Genomic DNA, 21895 nt, shown 5'->3' on the forward strand with positions numbered 1-21895 from the left:
CGCTATGATGTCCCTTCTTTACGCAACAATGGCATCATCCTGCCCCAGTGTGATGTTAGATAGCATGCTGGCATCCTGGAAGCAAAAGAGACGTGACAGACGTGACATCTAACACAAAGCTTTCTAAACAATAACAATGGCATAACATGGCAAAAACAATTATTTACTGTGCGTGTTATATGGCAGCTAATCTCTCCCTCTGCTCAAAGGATAAGGAGCTCCTGGACCTCATTGTCTCCCCGACTTGCGGACATTTTCAGCTGCTGTTCTTCTTCGAGTTAGCTGCTAACTGCTATTGCTGATTTTTAAATCTCTCAGACAAAACATCAAGTCTAGTGGCTTTGAAGAGAGCATAGATAAGTTTCAGTTCAGTTCACTTCCCCATCAGAAAGGGCTGTCTGACAGTAAAGTGGTGAAAATATTCTAAATACACTGTACACTTGATATTTACTTCATACAACAAAACATCTGAACTATCCCTTTAAATCCTGACTGGAGCCCCCGCAGAGAGTCAAACACACCACACCCTTTCATTCTGCTGTGGATTGTAAATCAGACACTAACCCCTCTGGCTCAAAACAAACCACAGATACCAGATTTATATTTGCTGACCAAGGTGAATCCAGCATTTGGAGTGTTTGGGATTATTATATGGTCTCAATTTGTATGTGTATAAGATGACCGGTCACAGTAGCCATGACCATTTGTCTTGTACTTGCCAGGTGCTACCAACTCAAAGTGGTCTATTTAGATCCTGACTTACCCCAGCTATTTTTGTTCAGGCCTAACTGGGGTTTTTTAAATGGCCTACTTAGTTCTGGCATGTGGGTTTCATTAAGTAAGGGCCAGTATATTCAGTGCCCTCTCTTTTTGTATCATGCTGTAGTACGTACTGAAACACTGTCATCTTTTATTTTCATGATTCCCCGGCCCTGTAGCCGCAGATCGGAGCCCCAGAGGTTTCCATGGTGACAGGGTCGTTTGGCTGGAGCCCAGGGTTTGCTGCGGTGCTTTTGATGGTCAGCACACTGTGGCCTAGACTTGTATAGGAGCAGAAAAAGTTTTGTTTTTTTTGTTTGGGAGACAGATTCCACAAAGAAACAGCTAGAATATCCATGCCCTGGCCTTCGCTTGTAAAAATGTACAAAACATATCACATTAAATGACGTTTACCTGTGAGGGGTGGAGAGTTGCAGTGAGTTTGACAATCATAGGAAGGATGTATCCTTGTTGTAAGGAAGAGAAAATCATGGAGACAGTTTGACCGACCGCTGGAATTATATGAATGAATTCAGTGTGGGCAGCGCTGAAACAGTTTTTGTCTTTTAATTGAGTCTTAAATGTATTTTTTCTGCCCTTCTGTCTTGTGTGGAATTTGGCAGTTCGTGGCTGCTCCCTCCCTCTCAGCTGTCTGCTCAGTCCGAGCATTATGTGTATGTCTGACTGAGTGACTCAGAGTGGCAGTCCTGGTGTGAGAGTGTCAGTGGCTCAGTGTGTGTCATGCTGTCAGGAGGAGACGCTCAGTGTGCAACCTAGATAAAGGAAATCATCAGTGACTTTGGTTTTAACTCAGCTGGGAGCAGCGCGACAGCTCAGGTAAGTTTGAAAAATCTCACTTGGCAATTTCCTCTGCTGGTGTACTCACATCAAGCTTACGTGGTAATTGTTGTTTTACTCTGTACAGTCTAGCTATACATCGATTACTATAAAGGGAGATGAGCAGACTCAGGACACACTCACAATGAATAAAAGTACTGTCATGTGGTTGACATCTCATTGAAGCTGGCTAAGGATGTTTGTCTTTTTGGAGAACTTTTAGTTTTTTACTTTGGAAAAAAAGTGATGTTGCTTTCCGAAGACGACAGCTGATGGACTGTGTGGCATTTCTTTTTGAATGAATGAATGAACCTATGAATAAGTTAGTCTATATTGTTGTTTGTGGACAAAAAGAAAGCCCCGTATAACCCACTTCTTTGAAATCTATTGATTTCTGTCGGCCTTCGGACAAAAATGGCTGAAATTAATTTGTGTGTGTGTGTATGTGTGTGTATGTGTCTGTGTGTGCATGTGTGTGTGGGGGCATCCCCATGAGTGCCGAGTTGTTTGTATTTGTAGCTCAGCTGCTGCATATGTCTGTCACTATTTTAGTTCTCTCTCCCTCGCTCACACACACACACACACACACACACACACACACACACACGATTCAACAATTCATTCTTGCACTTACATATAAAGTTGTTTGTTGATTCAAACTGCAGGAACAGTACATACATTGTTCGTATGCATTACCTACTAATAAATTCTTCCTAACCACAGTACAAATTTTACATTTTTCATTACTGCCCATGATGATTCATGAACCATTTGCCTGCTTGGCACACTGACTCTGAGGTCTGCTCTCCTGTGATGCATCACTGGACACTGTCTGTTGATGGACAACATGACGGCAATTTTGCCAGTGTAGCCCACCCTCCCTCCCCCTTGGTTAAAAATTCCTCAGAGGAAAGGATTCTTTGTTGCTTCCGGTCAGAGCTTCGACTGTCATCTGCAGCTGTCTGCTGTCCGGAATATTCCAGTGAACTCTGACCTCTGATCCTGTGCCACCATTAACAGAGCTCCATCATCAGTTGGCTTCTGCTTCATCTATCATCGTGTATCTTCCTGCGTGTATCATCTTTAATCAAGACATTTGTGGCTGCATGCCTTTACGAACACGTAGCAGAGCACTTAGCTCAGTGTCAAATCTGGGATGCTAATATTTATTTTTCTCAGATGACAACACTCAAACAAATAGATGCAATTTAGTAGAGCAAGCGTCAATGTCATTTAATATTATGTAGTTCCAGGAAGCTCAAAACAGTGACATACCAACACCCTTTCACAGCATTAAAACTGTATTTCACTAAAGTGATCCTTACTACAGACTGGTACACTGCCACTGCAAATGTTTGCTTGAAGCAGCACTAAAAAGCTTTTTAGGGGGCAAAACAACAAGCACAATATCACACAAGTGTTTGGCATATTATGCACGAATTACGTTCATATGGAACATAGAACATTAGCATTGAAACTGCTAATCCTTTTCAGGGTTGCGGGGGGCTTGAACTGATCCCAGCTGACCTGCAGGAGGCAGGGTAAAACCTCAAGAGGTCAGCAGATAATCACAGGGTCGACACACAGAGAGACAAATATTCACGCTCAAATTCACACCTATGGGTAATTTAAAGTCAACAATTAACCTAACCTTTGGACCATGGGGAGGAAGCCTTAGAACCCGGGGAACGTACGTTACCATGAGGAGAACGTGCAAACTCCACACAGAAGGGACCCGGCCAGCCAGCAGGTCCGGCCACAGAACACTATAACACAACCATCACAACTCCATAAATATAAATATAACAGGGTCTTGCTATATGTGCCACTATGTTCACCAGCTAGTTGCCAACCTTATCTGTCTGCTATTAGGTGCTGGGCAGGTGGTGTGCAGTGCATTTATTAGAGCAATTCCACGCCTGCTGCAGCTGGTAAAGATGCTGATAGGAGCAGATACATGTACAAATGTAGCTGATGGGAATGCCATTAATTTTGCAGACATTTGGTCATAAACCAATGAACCAATGAAATTTCAGGGAATCACAAACTTAATAAAAATCATCCTAAGGGGTACATGAATGTGTGCTGTGCCAAATTTTCTGGTATCGCATCACTAAAAGCCAAAAATATCGACCTGCTGGTGGCACTAAAGGGAAAGTCAGAGGATCAGGATCAGCCTTGTCTCCCAGAAGTTAATCATTTGAAACAGAAAATATGTTTTGAGGGAAACTTCTAAGGAAGTTACGTTTTCTATTAATAATGACAAAATGTTGCTTATTAACGTGCCTCGCGGGTCGCAAAAAAATGTTGATACTGAATATATCCGCAAATCTTTTTCACTGACAACCATTTTCAGTTGTTTTTTGCCAAGATAGGCAATCCCCACAGAGTATCCACTTGTAGTGACAACATTATTTTTTATTACCTTTTTGTTAACATGTACCTGAAACCACGACATTTCCCAAACCTTAACCAAAGTGCATTTGTTGACTCAATCTAAGACAGTAGTCTGGACACCAACCCAATATTCTAGTGTCAAGGTCCTGCACTTTGTACGTCTGCTCTTATCCCCAACCACCTCATTGTGAAGAAACATTGTCTCTGAACAGAATCCAAGCAGCGATTAAGGTGCCACAACAACATAAAATAAGGCAGCAGTTTAGTAATATACAAACTAACTAAACCCCAACGAACAATTATCCTAGTCGACCTATAGTCGTCATTTAGGGCCATTAGTCGACTAGTCATCCGCATGTTTACGATATTAATTTAATTATTAAGTTACATATTTTGGGGGCTGGGCAACACAATGGTTTGAGTTGAAGGTGTGAGAAAGAATAGTATCAGTAACATTGTTAACACTGCGCTACATTACAGAGAAATAAAAAACCGTACTAATGAACCTTAATTAATATAGGCCTATATTTTATCTGCAAGTGCACGTCACACACTGAGCGAGCCGCCTGTTAATGACGCTGTGGGCTAATGGGCATGTAGCTACTTCCATGTTTCAGATGATACGTCATGTTTGTAGTCGACCAATGAAGATGAGTTTACATATCACCTTGGGTTCGTCCTTCACCTTCTCAAAATGATCCCACACTTTGGATTTCCTGCTCGACATGTTATTAACTAGCCTGTGGAATAACCGCAGGTACCAGCCCTGGAAATTAACCTGACTCCTGTCTGACTGCTGAGCGTGGACACTTCCTGTGTCTGTCCTTTCAAATTAAATTCCCACATGGTCCAGTCATATAGGTTTGGATTTATTTTGACAAGGTTTTTTTTTTTTCTGTGACTAAGCTACCATGATGACCTTTCTGATCGACTAATGTTTGGTCAACTTGGAGACAGCAGTGGATGGATTTATCCTCTGGGGATAATGAATATCGGTACAAAATTTTATAGCAACCCATCCTACAGTTGTTGTGATGTGTCAGTTTGGACCATCCATCATCACAGAAACAGACGGTTCGACCAATATTGCCATCCCTAGAGCCATACTGCTAGCATGGCTAAATACATATTCAGTTCTTTCTTCTCTGTTAAAGAGGACAGATATGTTTGCTGGAGACAGCAGAAAGTCAGCGTGTTAAGTTCCCAGTTTAATGATGGGAATATTTTGTGGGTGGGTTAATGCTGCATTCAGTGGTACCAATATTGGTGCCATTGCATACCTGGAGGGCAGGTAAATTATGCATTATGTGATAAAATGGAAAATGACTACAATAAAGAGAGCTGTGGTGGGAACAAATATTTCGCAGCTTTATTGAGGCTGAACTCTTATCGTCAAGCTACATTCATTGTCTGTGTCAGTCAGCATGCCTGGGAAAGAGAAAACCCAATATGCTTGCCATCTTGTGTTTGCATGAATTAGGAGATTGCTCCGTCGTGGATAATACAACCGACGTTGGTTGCCATAGAGTTTGGATAGTTTCAGTTGACCTCTATTGTAGTTTGTAATTTGGGATAAAGACAGCCTTGATGCCGCTCTTCTTGTCCAGTTGCACTTTGGTTGACTTCTGCGGTCCACAACCTAGAAACTGAGCACTAAGCAAACCCGGGAGTAAAATACAATCATGTCTCAGGAAGTATGCATTTAGTCTACCCATTCTTTATATCCAATATTGATTTTTGATTGACTTGTGGGTGTGTTTTTGCAACCTTGTATCCTGTCAAGGTCGTCTTTGTCAGCCCTGCTCCTTTCTTTTTCTCTTCGCTCTGTGCTCTGGCCTTCGCTCGTTTGGGTTTGTGGTGAAACTGAGCCTGGCTTCATAAAATTTTCCATCAACAGCAGCAAATAACAACAGGGTCAGATGAGGAGAGCGTGGCCCTCAGCACGCACTATGGAGGCCAGGGCAACGGGCTCTGGTTTGGCCCTTCCCGCAGATTGCTCTCTTCTTCTATATGTGAATAGGTTAGTGAAGGGAGCACCATGAAACCGACATCATCCTTCCGTTATTATCTGGGGCATCATCTGGCATCAATTGTCTTAACTGAGACGTGCATAATTGCTTTCTCACATGCAGAGAGCTGGTGACAGGCTGGTTGATTGTAATAGTGGTATGTTTAGTCACCGTCTTGGCTGGGTGCATAAAGAGGTGAGGCGTTACTCTGAAGTCTTTTTTGCATGCATGTTCTGAATAGTTGTGTTTTATGATGGCATTGTGTTAAGAGGAAATGGGTGGTTTAAGATACTTTCTGCCAAGAAATTTGTACCGTCCCTCAGTTTCTCAAAGCACGGGGTGACTTGCTATTCTAACACACCCTGCTTCCCCTCCAAATGAGCCTATTGATGGCCAAGTTCCTTCTACGCCGGCTGGACGGTATGTGACTCAACAAAGTCAACACTCCCCCACTGGAGAGAACGCTGCACGCTGTTTAGGTCTAGCAACATGTTCAGCACATTCCACAGAAATAGAGAGGGGATTAAATAAACATTACCGTCTGTCTCTAAATGAGTTTACTCACTAATTATACATAATAGTAGATCATTAAGGTTGATTAATAAGGGGTTTTTATTGTTATGCTTGTTGGGAATGGTTTGTGCTTCCTCGTTTATCTCAGTCAACCCTTAGAGGAGCTGATGAGTCCTGTTCCCTGCTTCTGTGTTTCGTCAAATTGTGCCCAAACAAATTTACATTTCCATTCCTTTTACTCCTACTGAGCAGATGGTCTGTGGGTTAAATGCAGCAAGGAGAGCCTGGTAGATCTTTCTGCCATAACCAGAATGGAAAACTACTGAAGACATTTAATAAAAAAAAAAAAAAAAACTTGTGATGAATGCCTGAATTACAACTGGAAATGCCGTATTTTATTTCTTGGGATCTGGACAGATTCAGGCCACCCTGTGGAAAACATATCCCCCTGCTGTTTGCTGGCCTCTGTTCACTATAGTTACACACCAAACACACACTTACAGACCCTCCAACAGTTTTAAATTCCCCCATCACAAAAACAATAGTCATTTCCTTTTATGATGTCATGTGTACATACTGGATAAACCCTCTTCTGTATGTGTTTGATTCAACAATGTCCAAATGATTTTCCTATATTGAGGGAGATTTGTATTGCGTGGTCCACATCAAACAGAGAGCCTATGGCTGCAAAGTCCATAGTGAGCCATTTTGATTAATACAGCAAGTGACTTAAAAGAAAGTAGGGAGGTTTAACCAACAAAAGAAACTTGACTTTCCCAAGCAAATCACCAGCAGACATGGCAGTCACCCAAACGAGTTGTTTCCCCTCTTCCCCGCCTGACTATAATCCGGAAAAATGGATTTCAAAACCACACAGACATATTGGTTTGCTCAAACAATAAATTTTTTATTCTCAATCGCCAGCTGCTGTCAGTTTTGTACCAAAGAATTTGGCTTGTGTCATGTAACTATGTCATGTCACACAGGATCTCTGTGTGTATCTTTGAAGAACAAAAACTGTGGTGAGTCACAGCTTAACCCCGAGTCCATTCCATGTACACCAGACAGTTACAGTGGACAACCAGCTCGACTTTAAATGATGACTCCCACCCTGTTCACCATGAATTTAAGCTTCTGGGTGGAGGTTTGTAGTCAGGGTTCCCACGTTAGTGAAATTCCTGAAGAAATTATGAAATTGGAAGAAATGTTTCTCAGCTCTTTCAGTCATTTTCTCTGGCCTGTCTCTTCTCTTAGCCCCTCGTTATTTTCTCTCTCATCCTCCATTTTGAAATTCCATGTCATCAAATAACATCACCTGTCCACAACATAAGCGCATTGTGCCACAATAACAATCATCTGTGAGAAACACAGTGCCCTGTATATAGTAGTAAGGATTACACAAGGCTTTTATGCAACAAATTTGCATCAGTGAGATTTAGTTATCGAATTTCTCAAGGTATTGTTTCAGCCCTAGTTCCTGATATTACAAATTAACTGCTACAAAACACCCACATTTGGTGCCTAAAAAGTTTTGTTGTTAGGTGAACAGTAGTCTGCATTAGTCCAAAGCAGGCAGGCATCACACCTATGTCACACGCTATCCACCACTGCCTCCACCTCCTGATGACAAAGACAGCTCATATACCACGTCACTTAAGAAACGCTGACATGACACATTTGAAACGTACAAATGTAACATATCCGTGTTTTGCAGAAATGTACAATGCCAGCATTTTCCTCTGGTGACTGGGCTGACCTGATCCCTGTGTTGTCATAGCCTTTCTCTGTCTGGACTGTGTGTGTGATGCACAGAAAGCTAAGTGTTTGAAGCGTGGCAGATGACTCTTCACCTTCGTTCCCTTGAGGGCTGAGACACCAGCGGTCTCCCTGCTCGTGCCATGAGCAACTCTTCTTTATTCTCATGTCACGATCTGTTTCCTGTCATTTCACACACTGGCCAGCGCCTGGGTCCGTAATAGTGACAGCCAAGTTTCCGTTGTTTCACTTCATCGAGCGATAACACAGAGAAACTACCCTGAGGTGTCTATTGTACAAGGGGGTTTGATATTAAAACAATGACAGAGAGAGCAGAAACTAAGTGACAAGCCTGCACTGCTCCACCTGTCACTGCCACTGATGAATTGCTCCCTGTGATCCTTCTCAACGATGACAGAGCATATAATTTTTCCTGTCTGACCCGGCCTGACTCATGCTCATTCACCTCCTGTTCCTGTTCTTGCCATTCATACATTCACTTTCCTCGTCTCAGTCTCTGCTCCCACACCCACTCTGTCAGGTGTGAATTCTTGTCTGTTGTCTGAATACTTCGGCTGGTAGATCGCTTTCTGGAACAGTAGTTAGCCCTCTGTTTGACTGACACACCAGAGTGTATAAAATCAAGTAATGGCTATGCAGCAGGATGTTGGGAATTTTTATACAGCCCTCCAAGATAGCTGGAATGTCCTCAGGTCAGGCTTCCGGACAGACAGAGCAGCTGTTCTTCCGGCATTTAGGGAATTCCTGCCCCTCCTCCTGTCAATGCAGAGGTCGGGAGGTGAACAAGACATAAATGTCCTCTCTTTTAATAGGGTGCTGATAGGCTGTACAGTGTGTCAGTGGTGTGTGGGTATCTTGATTTGATGCATCATAATCCACTTTAAAAAGAAGATTAGTGCTGATGAATGCATCAAACAACTCCCACAAATCAAGACATTTGAGGCCAGCGTTTATGCGTATGTGATTGTAGGAGGTGGGTGGTGTGACCCCTGTTGTTTGATCCTGCACTTGATGTGGTACCATGGTGATGAGGGATCTGCTTTAATCATAACACTTGTGAAGAGAGATGAGACAGATGAAGCTGGTCGCGTGGTAGACTCTCTCATCCCTCCTGGGACGCAGATCAGGGAACAAAGCCGGTGTTAGCAGACCCCAGGGAGGTGGTACAAGGCCGAGGCGCCTGTCCAGACACACAGGCTTCTGATTGGAAGGAGGGAAAGGGTGTATCTGCTTCCCGTAACACGGCGTCTCGCCAGTGCCTCAGGGCGGCTGACGTTTGCCAGATATGGAATCTCAGACATGCCCAGAGGATGTGTGAGTGTGTGAATGAGTAGTTATTGGTGTTAGTTAGATTGGCAGGCCTCCATCTTGTTGGGAAAAGGTGTATTTAAGTTCAAGTATTTGTTAACAAGAGTAATGGCCCTTGCTTGTCTGATAAGATTTTATTGAAAGGAAATATTCTTGGCTGCTGCTCTGTAATGAGATTTTTTTTCTGTACTGGAGTATTCATTTCTTTTTGAAAAAAAGCAAAGTAAATATTCAGCCTAAAGGCAATGGTAAAAACATATCACGTATGTAAAGTGCTGCAGGGGTGACGTTTTTTTTTTGTGTGTGTGTCGGCTAACCTGGAGGTTAACGTCACCATGATTCCCTCAACAAAAAGCCTGTGAAATGTTTCCACTGGGTTTTGGATTATTGCGGAAAGTAAGATCTGGGGAAAACAAAAGGTTATGACACCTACATGTTTTAATCAGCAAGATAATCTTCACAAATGAACACAAATTTTATGATTTTTGAAACATAAATGCAAATGCTAGGAGTTCGCTATAAACAAACTACATCATGATCGCATGCCTCAACATTGCCACCACAACAAGGCTGTAAATCCATGTTCAGCGTGACGGCATTCTGTAGTCTCATGTAGCCACTTATTAGCAACCGCCTTTATTAAGACACTTACAGGCTTCAAAATTCACGAGTGGGGTATTTACTGACGCATCTTATGTCGTAGAACAAACTGTAAAGTCTCTTTTTAAGCATGTGTTAACCACAGACCTTATTTCAGGCATCTAACCTAAAAGCTATTCCAAAAACAACGCTGACCTCAGGACAAGGGAAACAGGGGTGCTAAAATGCTAACTCACTTCGTGGTTTTCAGGACTCATTCTTGCACCACTGTATTACGACCCCTTTCTTTGTTAAACTCTGGATCTCTGGGTCGAAAAAGTTTACCATAAACTCTAAACAAAGTTATATGTTGCATTCTTATATCTGGTAGGACTGATGGTTGAACTAGCTAGTTTTCTCTGAAGAACTCTAAGGGAAAGTCAGGAAGAATTGAATGCATAGTTGTACACTGTGACTGTTCCAAAAATAACCCTAGCAACAGTAAATTAAGATGCTTCATTACAGGCAGTATATTCAAAAAATAAGTTTCAAATTATTTTAACAGTTTAAAAGTTTTTCTATTCTGGATAATGCTAGCTGTACCGTATTTATTTCTGAATCAGAAAATGATTAAAATAAAGGCAAAAATAAGGCAAAGTGCTGCAACACTTAAACTCAGAGTAGAAAAACTACAATGAACTGATACTTTTAGAAAGTACTATGACAAATATGTGCAATATAGTTGTTTCAAACATAGCATACAACATAGCACAGTTTGCTAAAGCATTAGCATGGAGCACCAGTACAGGTTACAGAGGGATGAATCTGATGCCTTTGTTCTCATTTACTGGATTACCAGTGTGTAACTCTTCCCAATGCTTTATCAATCCAACTGCAGTTCAAGTGATTACTGTAAGACTCTCTTCAGGAATGCAAAAAAAAAAAAAACAGTTGCTCTGATTGGTTAAAGTTTGTGATTCACCTCCTCCACCAGGTGGTTCTGTGAAGGCCGTGAGCTGCACAACTCTCCTGACATACAGATCTGGAGGGATGGTGACCTGCACACACTGGTGATTGCTGAAGCCTTTGAGGACGACACAGGACGTTATACCTGCGTGGCTTCCAACAGTATCGGAGCAGACAATACCTCTGCTGAGGTGTACATCGAAGGTCAGATGTTGTCATATTAAGAAATGATTGTATTTTTATTTTTAAATCATGTATAAAATTATAATGTTTTACAGCACAAAAGGAATATTGCTTTATGGCACAAAATTGGGCTGCTATTCTTCTGACACAACTGAGCTCTCAAGTCAGTGGATAAAGTTGGACGTGCTAAAAGAACAAGAGGCAATTTCCTTTTTGTACAGAATAAACATTTAAGAAATAAAGTCATAACACAACAATCTTCCAAGGAATCTTTGAGTTTCGAACTCTCATTATTATTGGTATTTTTACTGTTGAATAAATGCCCTGTATCATAAAGAAATAACCAACACTGCTTTCTGTTTTTGTCCCACTGCAGGAGTTTCATCATCAGACTCAGACGGAGAGGGAGCTGTGTCAAAGTCCAGATCAGGAACTATGCCTCAGTACGTGTGTTTTTGCATGACCTCTTGTGACCTAGTGACCCAATGAACCTTGAACCCCTGAACAGGTTAACCGAGCCCCGCAGCAGCTAATCAGGTCTGCTGCCTTTAAGTAGGCCCTTAAGGGACCCTTAAAGAGCCATAAACCCGACCCAGTACACAGGCCACAATCTAAATTATGGGAGGTGCAGAGGGTTAATATGGTAAAACAAAAAAAATCACCCTATCAGGATTGTCCCCTGGACTTATTTCCAAATGTTAAACTTTGTACTCTCTTCTTGCTTTCACTCTCTTTTACTTTTCTTCCTTTTCTCTTGAATCATTTCCTTCTGCTTCATATGGTAACTTATTAATTTGGTGAAAGGTTGGACCAAAGTGCACTTTTTTTTTTTGGCAGATCCAGATGTGGAAGCAGGAACTTTTAAAAAGACCTAACATTACAAAATAATGTAGAAATTACTTGACTGAGAAAAATTATGGCGCACATGTTTATTTTTTCAAGTACATCAGAAACAAGATGCACATGAAAAATCACTAAACTTTTTCTATTGTAACAATAATGCATTTAAAGGATTGTGCATGCTGCCTGACATCACCCGCTCTGTGTTTCTCTAAATGTTTTTGATTATTATCTGTTGTATAAATCTGCCTCCATCTGGCCTATTTCCTGATTCCCTTTCTGTTTACACACTGAAGCCAACATCACTGATATCATCTTAATTGCTGGGGAGACAATTTTCTTTGATTCAAGTATCATATTTTAACTAAAAGCATATCGAGTTGAGAAATGCCTACTTTTTTTTTTCCAGGGAAAGGTTTTTTTTTGTCTGTGTATGTTGGTTCTGATTCATGCTTTGTTCATTGTAGAGTTCAGAAGAAGACTACGTCAATGTCCCTGACGATACGCTCATTGTCACCCAAAACCCCCGAGGTCCTTCCTCGCCGCTCTACCCTGGTCCAGTCCCTGTCTACTCCCCCACAACGGGTAAGCACCTACAGCACAGTGCTGGACAGGAGATCCACACAAGCTCATAAAAGTGGTCAAAAAAGTGGAACATTCTCTCCACTGACATGACGCCTTTCTGAATGGACTCAACCTTGTCTTCTAGATGCAGAGCCCAGTGTCGTCACTGTATGGTGGTGAGGTGTCAGGTCCTCCTGTATTTACCAAGGTAAGTCTGCACACTACATGGTCAAAAGCATATGGACACCCTACCATTTAGCCTCAGAAGAATTTAAGAGGTTGAGCACTGATGTTTGGGAATAAGATCTAGCTTGCAGTTGGCGCTTTCATTCACCCTAAACTGCAGAATGAATAATAAACTATTTCTTAGGATTTTTCTAAGCACAGAGGCACCAGCATGAAACAGTTCCCCAAAATGTTACCACAACATTTGTAGCATACCATCGTCTACAATATTTTGTGTGCAATAAACCTACGATTTCCCTTAATTGGAAGAAAGGGATCCAACCCAAACCATCAAAAACAGCCCAAGATACATGCATACTTACGTACAGTACATCATGCATGCAATACATACACGCATACAGTACATACATAACCTGATACACATGTACCCAGTCTCCTTGCCTTCCCATAATAACAGTATGCAGTGCTGTGGCTTTCAGCAGTGGGGGTCAGATAAAACACAAGCTCAAGAACACCCTCTTCCAGCTCAGACTCTTCAACACTCCCCCAGCTCCCCCTCCCCTCAGGCTGTGGGTCTTGTGATGGCGGGACTGAGACGGGCTGAGGCAGAGCTTCAAACAGCCCTGCCAAACCCACAAGGGTCAGGTCTCTTTCACTCTCATTCAGCCAGTCAGGCCCTAAATCATTTTCCACTTCATTACAAAAAGACATTTGTTTTTCTTCACCTCCACCCGCCTTCCTTTAAAGACTGTCGCGGGCTTTAATCATCTCAATGAGAGGATATTCGCCTCTGATGTCAGCAGCACTGTGATGTCACCCATGCAACACAACCACACACATACACTGTCAGACCCATGATGTGCATTCCACCCCTGGTCTTCCCAAAATATACCCACGAGAAATAGGATGAGGCTCACAGGCACATGTATTTACACTGACACTGAGTGCCTCTTGGTGATGGATATAACAGCCTATGTCGCTCTGGCCCTGTTAACTAGCAGAAGAGACAACACAGTGTTGAAGGTGGCTTCTCCATCAGCCCATATGTTGATGGGTTTTTTTTAGTTCTACTGAATGTTTTTATATATCGGACATCTACCATTCTAGTACCTGTCTCAAAATAGAGAAATGAATCAATTCTTTTTTACCAGTGGGACAGCAACCTGGTGTTCTGTAGTGAAAGAGAGTATTTAAAGACGTTTGTGTCCACTGGCCTCTCAATTCTTCAACTGGTGTTTCTTGATGGCGTGTCATATTCGAAAATCTCTGTCTCCATCTGTCTCCATGCTGTAATTCTGAGACAGATTTATCTTTTTCATTACCGGTTTCAGTCTCTTCTCATTTCCTCGTCATTCTTCACCCACTCGCTCCTTTTTCTCATTACCTCCCTCTTACTTTATCCCTCCTCTGTGCAGCTGCTGCAGGATGCCCAGGCCTCCGAGGGCCAGGTGGTGGTTCTGGAGTGCAGGGTCCGTGGAGGCCCTCCTCTGCAGGTCAGATGGTCCCGTCAGGGAGAGGAGATCCTGGACTCCCCCGATTTTCGTATTCTACAGAAAAGTGAGGCATTCTTCGTAGTGGTCATGAAGCCTATTGTACAGCAGCTGAGTGATTTTAATTATGTATATGCTAATAACCAAAATATTTCTTTCTGTCGTCTCTTCCTTTCTGCCTATCTTATACTGTGAATCAGAGCCTCGATCTGCAGCTGAGCCAGGTATGACACCTCAATTCCTCCCAGGTCTATTGAAATATGACTTTCAATTACAACACTGCTCTCATGTTCCAAGCCACAGGCAGCGGTTAAATTAGTAATGGATTAATAGATGTGTCTGGACACTCAAATTGAGTTTGATGGTTTCATTATCAGTTGCAGCCTCTCACTTGGTCATGACTACACCACAAGTTAATAAGTCTGCGTCCCACAGGACACTCATATCACACCTACAACAGTCACAGGGAGTCCCTGGGAAAGTCTGAGAAACCAGAAACCTCCGACACACACACAAAATCACACATAAACAATGACATACGTGTTCATTTATGTCAGACTTTTCTCACCTTTGTGACTCAGGGGTCATTTCAGGTGTTCCTTTCAGGCTATGCGTCACTCAGACGTCCCTGAACATCTGTGCCTTAGTGTTTAAGTGTGTGTCTGTCTGCTCTTCATGAGTAGTTACATCCATGTGTGTTTTTCTTTTTACCCACTGCTCTGTGTGTCTGACCATGAACAGTGACTCACCAGTCTACCGTGTACATAATTTGTCTTTCTCTATTGTATCTCATTACAAGCAAATCAAGTGCTAACATGTCACTTCAGTCCACACCTGTGCAGCTCACTCTCCGTCTGTGCTTTTAACTCTTATGATCATAAACAATTTGTTCACTAAAGGTGTATTAATGGTCTTTTTTAGAGGAGATCTGCACCTTGGTGATAGCTGAGGCCTTTCCAGAGGACGGAGGTCTATTCTGCTGCACTGCGTCCAACCCGTATGGCTCTGTTAACAGCACAGCCCAACTCACAGTCACTGCAGGTGCGTCCAACACAGGCACAAAGATGGTCAACATATTGTAACCAGGCAGCGTCTGGGTATCAACAAACAGCAGGCACCACAGCTGAACGTTAGGGACAATGTGAGACGGCCTTAAGATGCAGTTCCTCTTTACTCCCACAGAGTCAAAACACCCTCTGTAGCAAGTTAAATTCACTTCAAGCCAAGAGCAACAGGAAGTGTATCTATGTTCCCAGGGTCCTATATTTCCCAGTTCAGTATCTGTCATCACATGTTAATGCTCCTATTGTGTTTGGGTCAAATTTGACCCGTTTCAAGTTAAAATATTTTATAGATATTATCCAGTTAACCCTGACCTTTTGAGGCAATAGTTGAAACTCTGTGACTCTAACCTTACCCTAGACCTCTTTCATAATCTTAACCTGTTGGGTAATGGCAATAGTCAATTAGCCTCCTACTGATTTTCTTATCCTAATAAGTTTAATAATTATTTTTCTCCTTTTTTCATCTTTTGTTTTTCTTTTTCCACTCTTTAAATTGGTTATTTAATTGGTTGACTAACTCTTATTGTGTTCAGTTTAGTGCTGAAATAGTTAAGTTGTTCTCCATTTAAAAAAGAGTTACTATTATCTAGACTAAGACCTATGCCAGTGCAATGTCATGACCCCCAGAGTGATGACTATAGTCCACTAACCCAGTGGTTCTTAACCAGGGGTCTGGGGAACCTCAGGGGTCCTTAAATAAGTTCCAGGGGTTCCCCAGAATAATGGGGAATAGTTTATTTTCACTATTTAATTTACCATAATAGTGGGCCCAGTATAAGAGTCATAAGAGTGACTGTTCTGGTTTCACTTTCTCCTTACTCTCTCCTCACTTTCTCCTCAACTGTAACAACATAAATGACAACCATAAAATTCTTATTTCACAACCAAATTCTTTTCTGATGGAGGTCCCTAAAGCGGAGTCTTATGAAATTAGGGTCTGTGACTTAATGAGTATCAATTTAGGGGTCCTTGACACAGAAAAGGTTAAGAACCACTGCCCTTTCCTAACCCATGTCATATTAAGTGAATACACAGCTGGGCAACATCTTTTTCAAGCTCCCATGATGTGCTATATAAAACTAGGGCCCGTGGGACCGTGAGAACATAGGAATGACACCCAACAACCAGCTAACAACATGTCAAATTAACTAGCATATTGCTCACACCAGCAACAAGCTGCTCAACCCACCAAGCAAGGGCCAAACAATCATCTTCAGCTACTTCATCTTGGCAAGTGACAGATCATACACTCCTGTCTATTACATCATGTACAGTAATACATCCTGTTAAGCTAACTAGCATGCTGCCTGAGCCACCAAGTAAACCAAACACCAAACAACATTTCAAGCCAGCCAAGCCAGGGTTTTTCGAGCTTCAGTCACAGATGATGTCATCGAGCATAAACCAACTCTAGGCTTCAAAACAATCCTTTGGAAACCTACTGGTGATGTCCCAAGACTATACACTGATCCTGTTCTACAGTTACATTTAACAGCACTGCTTAAAGGGTCTCTTTCCTCAAACAAGAGTAATATTATTCCACACAGATACATTTATTTTTAACTTCAATCCTTCATGGTCACCGATAATGTCCTATAAACAGTAGTGATCATCAGTACATTTTCTAAAATGCTCCCGATGTAAGAACAGATCTTTTTTTATTGTCAGATGAAGCTGCAAATTTCTCATCTTCAAAGTTTTTAGTCCACAACAAATGTAACTAGCAAATGAATCAGGGCTTGGTTAAACCAACTGCTGACAGTCCAGTAAATCCCTGGGGGTCGGGTGGTTTGGGGTCAGTTATAAAAGTGATGTTTCATGTTTACAAGATGACCACATTTTGTCGTTTTTATGATTGTGTAGTCTGTGTTTGAGAGGGGCGAGAGGTGTCAGCTGATGAGCAGCTCTTTGCGAGTACAGCAGGACACAAATATTTCTGTGTGTATCCTCACAGACAGAACTGTGTATGTACTGTGCAGGGCTCATTGCACAGTTTAAGGAAAGGATGAATAAACAGAAATTGCATCAGCCTGACTGGACCCAGCTGCTGCTTTAGATCAGATCAGCTGTGGTACAGTTGTGTGTGTGTGAAATCTCCATCTACTGATTTATGTTGGTGGCCAGGAGAAAAACTAAACATCCCAGTCCAACATTTTCCACTTTTCTTTTGTTTGTTTCCTCCAGGCGTTGAGGACTCATCCAGTAATGGCATGTCTGGTGATAGCTCAGGGTTTGAGGATGTGGCAGCCTTCCCCCCTCCTCCCCCACCAACAGAAATCAGCCTCCTAGAGCTGCCACCCAAGATGCTGCCTCAGCCCGGTGGTTTTCTTATCAAGGAGCTCGAGATCTGGCCCGGTGTGTCATCCCTGCCTCCAGTGCAGATGGGCTCCGAGGTGGAGGACAAGGATAAGGGGAAAGGGTCCATGCAGAATGGCCAACCCCCAAATCCACCATCACCACCTAAAACGAGCACCCCACCCCCACCACCCCCACCTCCGCCACAGTCTGAGCCTGCAACAGATGTCCTAGTCACAGCCCAAAGTCCAGCCCAGGTGGCACCAGACTCTCCTCCATCCACAGGCAAGCTGTCTCCATCCCCTGGGAAGGACGGTCCCCCACTGCCTACCAAGCCTAAACCAAAGCTGTGAGTACCTGTGGTGTCCCCATGTGTCTGTGTCCCGAGGGCAGGCCAGTCACCAGGGAAGGCTGGTGGGAGGGAGACAGACTGGGAGGCCTGTCTGAGGTCTGGTGGAAATGATAGTGTCTCAGCTCTGTGAAAGGGTTAACGGGGATATCCCAAGCCTTTTTAGAACAAAAGCATTCCCTCTGCCTTTATGTTGGTGTCACTGTGGCATCGTGTTAGCCAGGGCGAGCCTGCCTGCTGCTCTCTGTCTGTGGCTGTAAACAGATCTGTGTGGCTTTTGCTGGATGGCTCCTATTGTGTCTGTCTGACCTCGGACTGCATGCCCAGCCCAGGACAGAGCCATTGTGTTTATTTCCTGAGCACCTTTCTGTGAGCTCTATAGGGATCAGGTAGGATGTCACTGTTATTAGAGGAGAATTGAATGGCTTTATCTTCAGTGGTCCTGTGTTTTGATTCTGATTCTGCCGTGGACAGGCCTCTTGTGCATGGATTTTTATCTCACATGCTGATGCATTTCTTTTTCATTAAAGTTTTTTTTTTGCCTTTATTAGAATAAAATACCACAGACAAGAAAAAAGGAGAAAGACACAGAGAAGGGATGGGAGGTCCACGTCCTGACTTGAACCAGGGAGGTTACAATTACAAGAGTAGCATCTTTATCCCCTACTAAAGTCTACCAGGGTGTCTCACTGATGCCTTTCTGGTGACTAATGACAGCACAGCATACACAAATAATTGCAGTGTATTCTTCCCCCTATTGGCTGGTTTAGAGATATTTGTTTTCTTCTCTTCTCTTTATTTTAGCTGTTTTAGAGACAGTAAGTCTGTCGGTTAGCCGGTTTGCTCACCACGTTGTTCCAGACTAACATATCTCGAACATACATTTGATGGATGGTTATTAAATTCTGTAAAAAAATTCATGATTCCCAGAGGATGAATCCTACTTTTTTTCTGGTGCGACCAGCAGTTCAAAATATTATTCAGTGAAATATCTCAACGTTTACAAGATGGATTGACAACAAACTTTAACATTTGTTGTTCCCAGACGATGAATCCCCTGAATTTTCATCTAGCGCCACCATGAGGCTGACATCTTTTAATGGATTGTGGTAAAATTTGGTGCAGATGTTTATGGTCTGCAGAGGATGTATTGTAAAAACTCTGACTTTCATCTAGCACCATCAACAGTCAATATTTCTGCTTATTCAATACTTCGGTTTATGACTACATTCTTGCTTCAGCTTTACCTTGTATTTGGTACCACTTAGCAAATATTCACATGCTAACTTGCTCAACTAAAATGTTAAACATTATACCCGCTGACCATCAACGTGCTAGCATTGCTGACATTGGTCTTTAGCTCAAAGCCCCACTGTGCCTAAATACAGTTCACAGAACGTCTTGAATGGTCATAGACTCCTATACCCCTTTTCCACCAAATTAGCTCTGGTTCTTGAACATGTTCTGTTCAGGATTCACGGAACCTTAGTGTTTTCTAGCAAATGAGCCTTCTTTTCCACCAGGTTTGAGCCGAACCATTGTTTTCAAGGATGCATCATTAATGGCGAGCACTGCGCAATGCAGTTTAAGTAAAAAGTAGTAGTTTTGGTCAATATGCTCAGAACAGTTCAAAATTAAGTGCTCAACCCGGAACAGATCCAGTTTCATGTTGGTGAACAAAGGGATACTGGGGCAAATTCACAAAGAATGGATTGTGGCCGCTGATAGCACCATAAATAGCTCATCTGCCCTGTCTCAAGGTTTGATCACAAAAGATATTGTGCTGATGATATTACAGTGCAAACACAGCCATAAAGTTTTACAGCTGAGCGCAATTATTCATGGGGCAAAGTAAAAATGTTGCCTTTGCACCAAGAACACAGTAGGCAGAACACTGGCAGAGAGAAAAAGAAAACTGAAATTTTCTGACTGCAACCTACAGGTCCTGACTGACAAGGTGCAGAGACATTCCTCTAAACTTCAGGCAAGGACTTTAAACGAGACAGACAGAACTCATATTTGGAATTAAATATTCTAGTCTGTCAGTGCCATTGGTGCTGCATATGGGTGTGACACCCCTTATAAATCAGCTTCAGTTACCACCAACTCTCTGAAGACGCTAATAATTTTCACTCTAACTGCGTGTGGCTATTAGCACTCATTTTTGAGAACTGTTTTTGCAATAAGGCTCATTGGCATAGACAGGGGCCAATAATGTGCTTAATGTGTGCATATGACCTAATTTAAATACATGCAAATAGCGCAGGAGCACTGAGATGCTATTTGCTTGGCAGCGGAGTTAGGGGTGCATTTCACCCTTTGCGGGTGCTTTCAAAATTACACTTTCTTTTAGTTTTATTTATGCAGGTTTAGCAGCTGCAAAAGCCACGCAATCTTCTTGTGAATTTGCCCATCAGTCCTTTTTTGGCTCTTCTCTTATTTTTCGCTCTTCATATTTTCCCCTGCAGTTTGACAAAACTTAGGTGGGGAGTTTTTTTTGTAGAGGTGTCTAATATTACTGTCACAGTGTTAAACAATGTGAGCAGTATATCCCATCAAAAGCAGATGGTTAAAAGTGTTGCTGTAGGTTATGACAGGCTGCATTTAGACTAGAGTTTGGTTACAGTGCAGTAAAGCTTGGTTCTTGCATTGCACAGTCGATTTCCACTGCATGTGTACTGGGCTTTCTGCTGATGGATGCTACAGTATTGCATATCTGTTGACATAAATGTCGTGACTTGTTAATTCTGTGCTTCCAGAGCTGAGAATATAGAGGAGGAGGCGGAAAATTACAGGTAAATATTTGACTGTGAGGGTGATGCTCTGGATGTGATCTGAGTGGCGCCACACGTAGCCTCATTAATCAAGCTATCACGGATGCAAACACAGACACAACAGTAGAAATTACGTTAAAGTTTCTGACTCATTCCGTATAAAGTGCTTTACATTACTACACTGTGGGATGATGAATGAGAGGCAGCAGTGAGACAAGAACTGAGTGGAATCAGCTGATAATATACAACAAGAGAGATTAATATTCCAATCTGTAAATCAATTTTCTTTTGTGCCGTGCAAAACATTAATGAGATTGATCTTATGAATATGAAAAAGATAAAAAATAAACAGACTTTTGTCTCCAGATCAGACCTCTATGCTGGATGAATGAGGCAGTAAAGCTGCTTCTAACAGTTTATCCATAATAACAACGTAAATACATTACTAAAAACAATCAGCTCCCAACTGTGAAGCAATTAGAAAGCACACACCACCCCTCTCCCCTTTAAATTCTATAATTACACAGTAAAAACAGCAGCCCCGCCATTAACCAAAGGTCACGTTTCTGCCAGACTGCACTCTGTTTCCTCAGGTAGTATGTAGGGAACAGAGACTGACCACTCTCAGCCTAAGACCTTCGATTTTATCATGGAGTTCATCATATCCTGTTTGTCGTGTGGCACATCCCCTGCAGACTGATAAACTGTTTCATCCCTGTGAGTCACATGCTGTTATGAAACATCAGCAGAGCTCAGTAAAGCCTGCAGCTTTTGAAAATGCTCCTAGTTTGTTACTTTAATTGTTTTTTTTTTAATTTACATTTTATAGGAGTTCTTTTTAATAAGCAACACTAACAGAGCATGTTGTTGAGAAGCTATAAATCCGATAGACAGAGTGGAAACTATGCTGTGTATTTTTAGAACAAGGCAATATCATGAAATACCCTAATTGTTTAAGTGTATTTACATAAAGGCAGTGGGGATCAGTATAGATGGAGTTTTATTA

General features: G+C 42.2%; 1 protein-coding gene across 5 annotated transcripts in view; it reads left to right on the plus strand.

Moving 5' to 3' along the window:
* The window catches only part of palld (palladin, cytoskeletal associated protein), a 70421-nt gene that overhangs the window by 18796 nt on the left and 29730 nt on the right, over positions 1-21895 (plus strand). For 3 of the 5 annotated variants that reach the window (XM_033621392.2, XM_033621388.2, XM_033621389.2), the window contains exons 3-11: positions 11173-11348; positions 11704-11770; positions 12635-12752; positions 12877-12939; positions 14333-14474; positions 14608-14631; positions 15329-15448; positions 17656-18115; positions 20875-20910. In XM_033621392.2, coding sequence (XP_033477283.2) covers positions 11173-11348; positions 11704-11770; positions 12635-12752; positions 12877-12939; positions 14333-14474; positions 14608-14631; positions 15329-15448; positions 17656-18115; positions 20875-20910 — 1206 coding nt within the window. Of the gene's footprint in view, positions 1-1442; positions 1597-11172; positions 11349-11703; positions 11771-12634; positions 12753-12876; positions 12940-14332; positions 14475-14607; positions 14632-15328; positions 15449-17655; positions 18116-20874; positions 20911-21895 lie in introns of those variants that run through there. The other 2 variants (XM_033621393.2, XM_033621390.2) reach the window with 2 other exon arrangements.

This window comes from Epinephelus lanceolatus, chromosome 6, assembly GCF_041903045.1.
Source record: "Epinephelus lanceolatus isolate andai-2023 chromosome 6, ASM4190304v1, whole genome shotgun sequence".
Taxonomy (NCBI): domain Eukaryota; kingdom Metazoa; phylum Chordata; class Actinopteri; order Perciformes; family Serranidae; genus Epinephelus; species Epinephelus lanceolatus.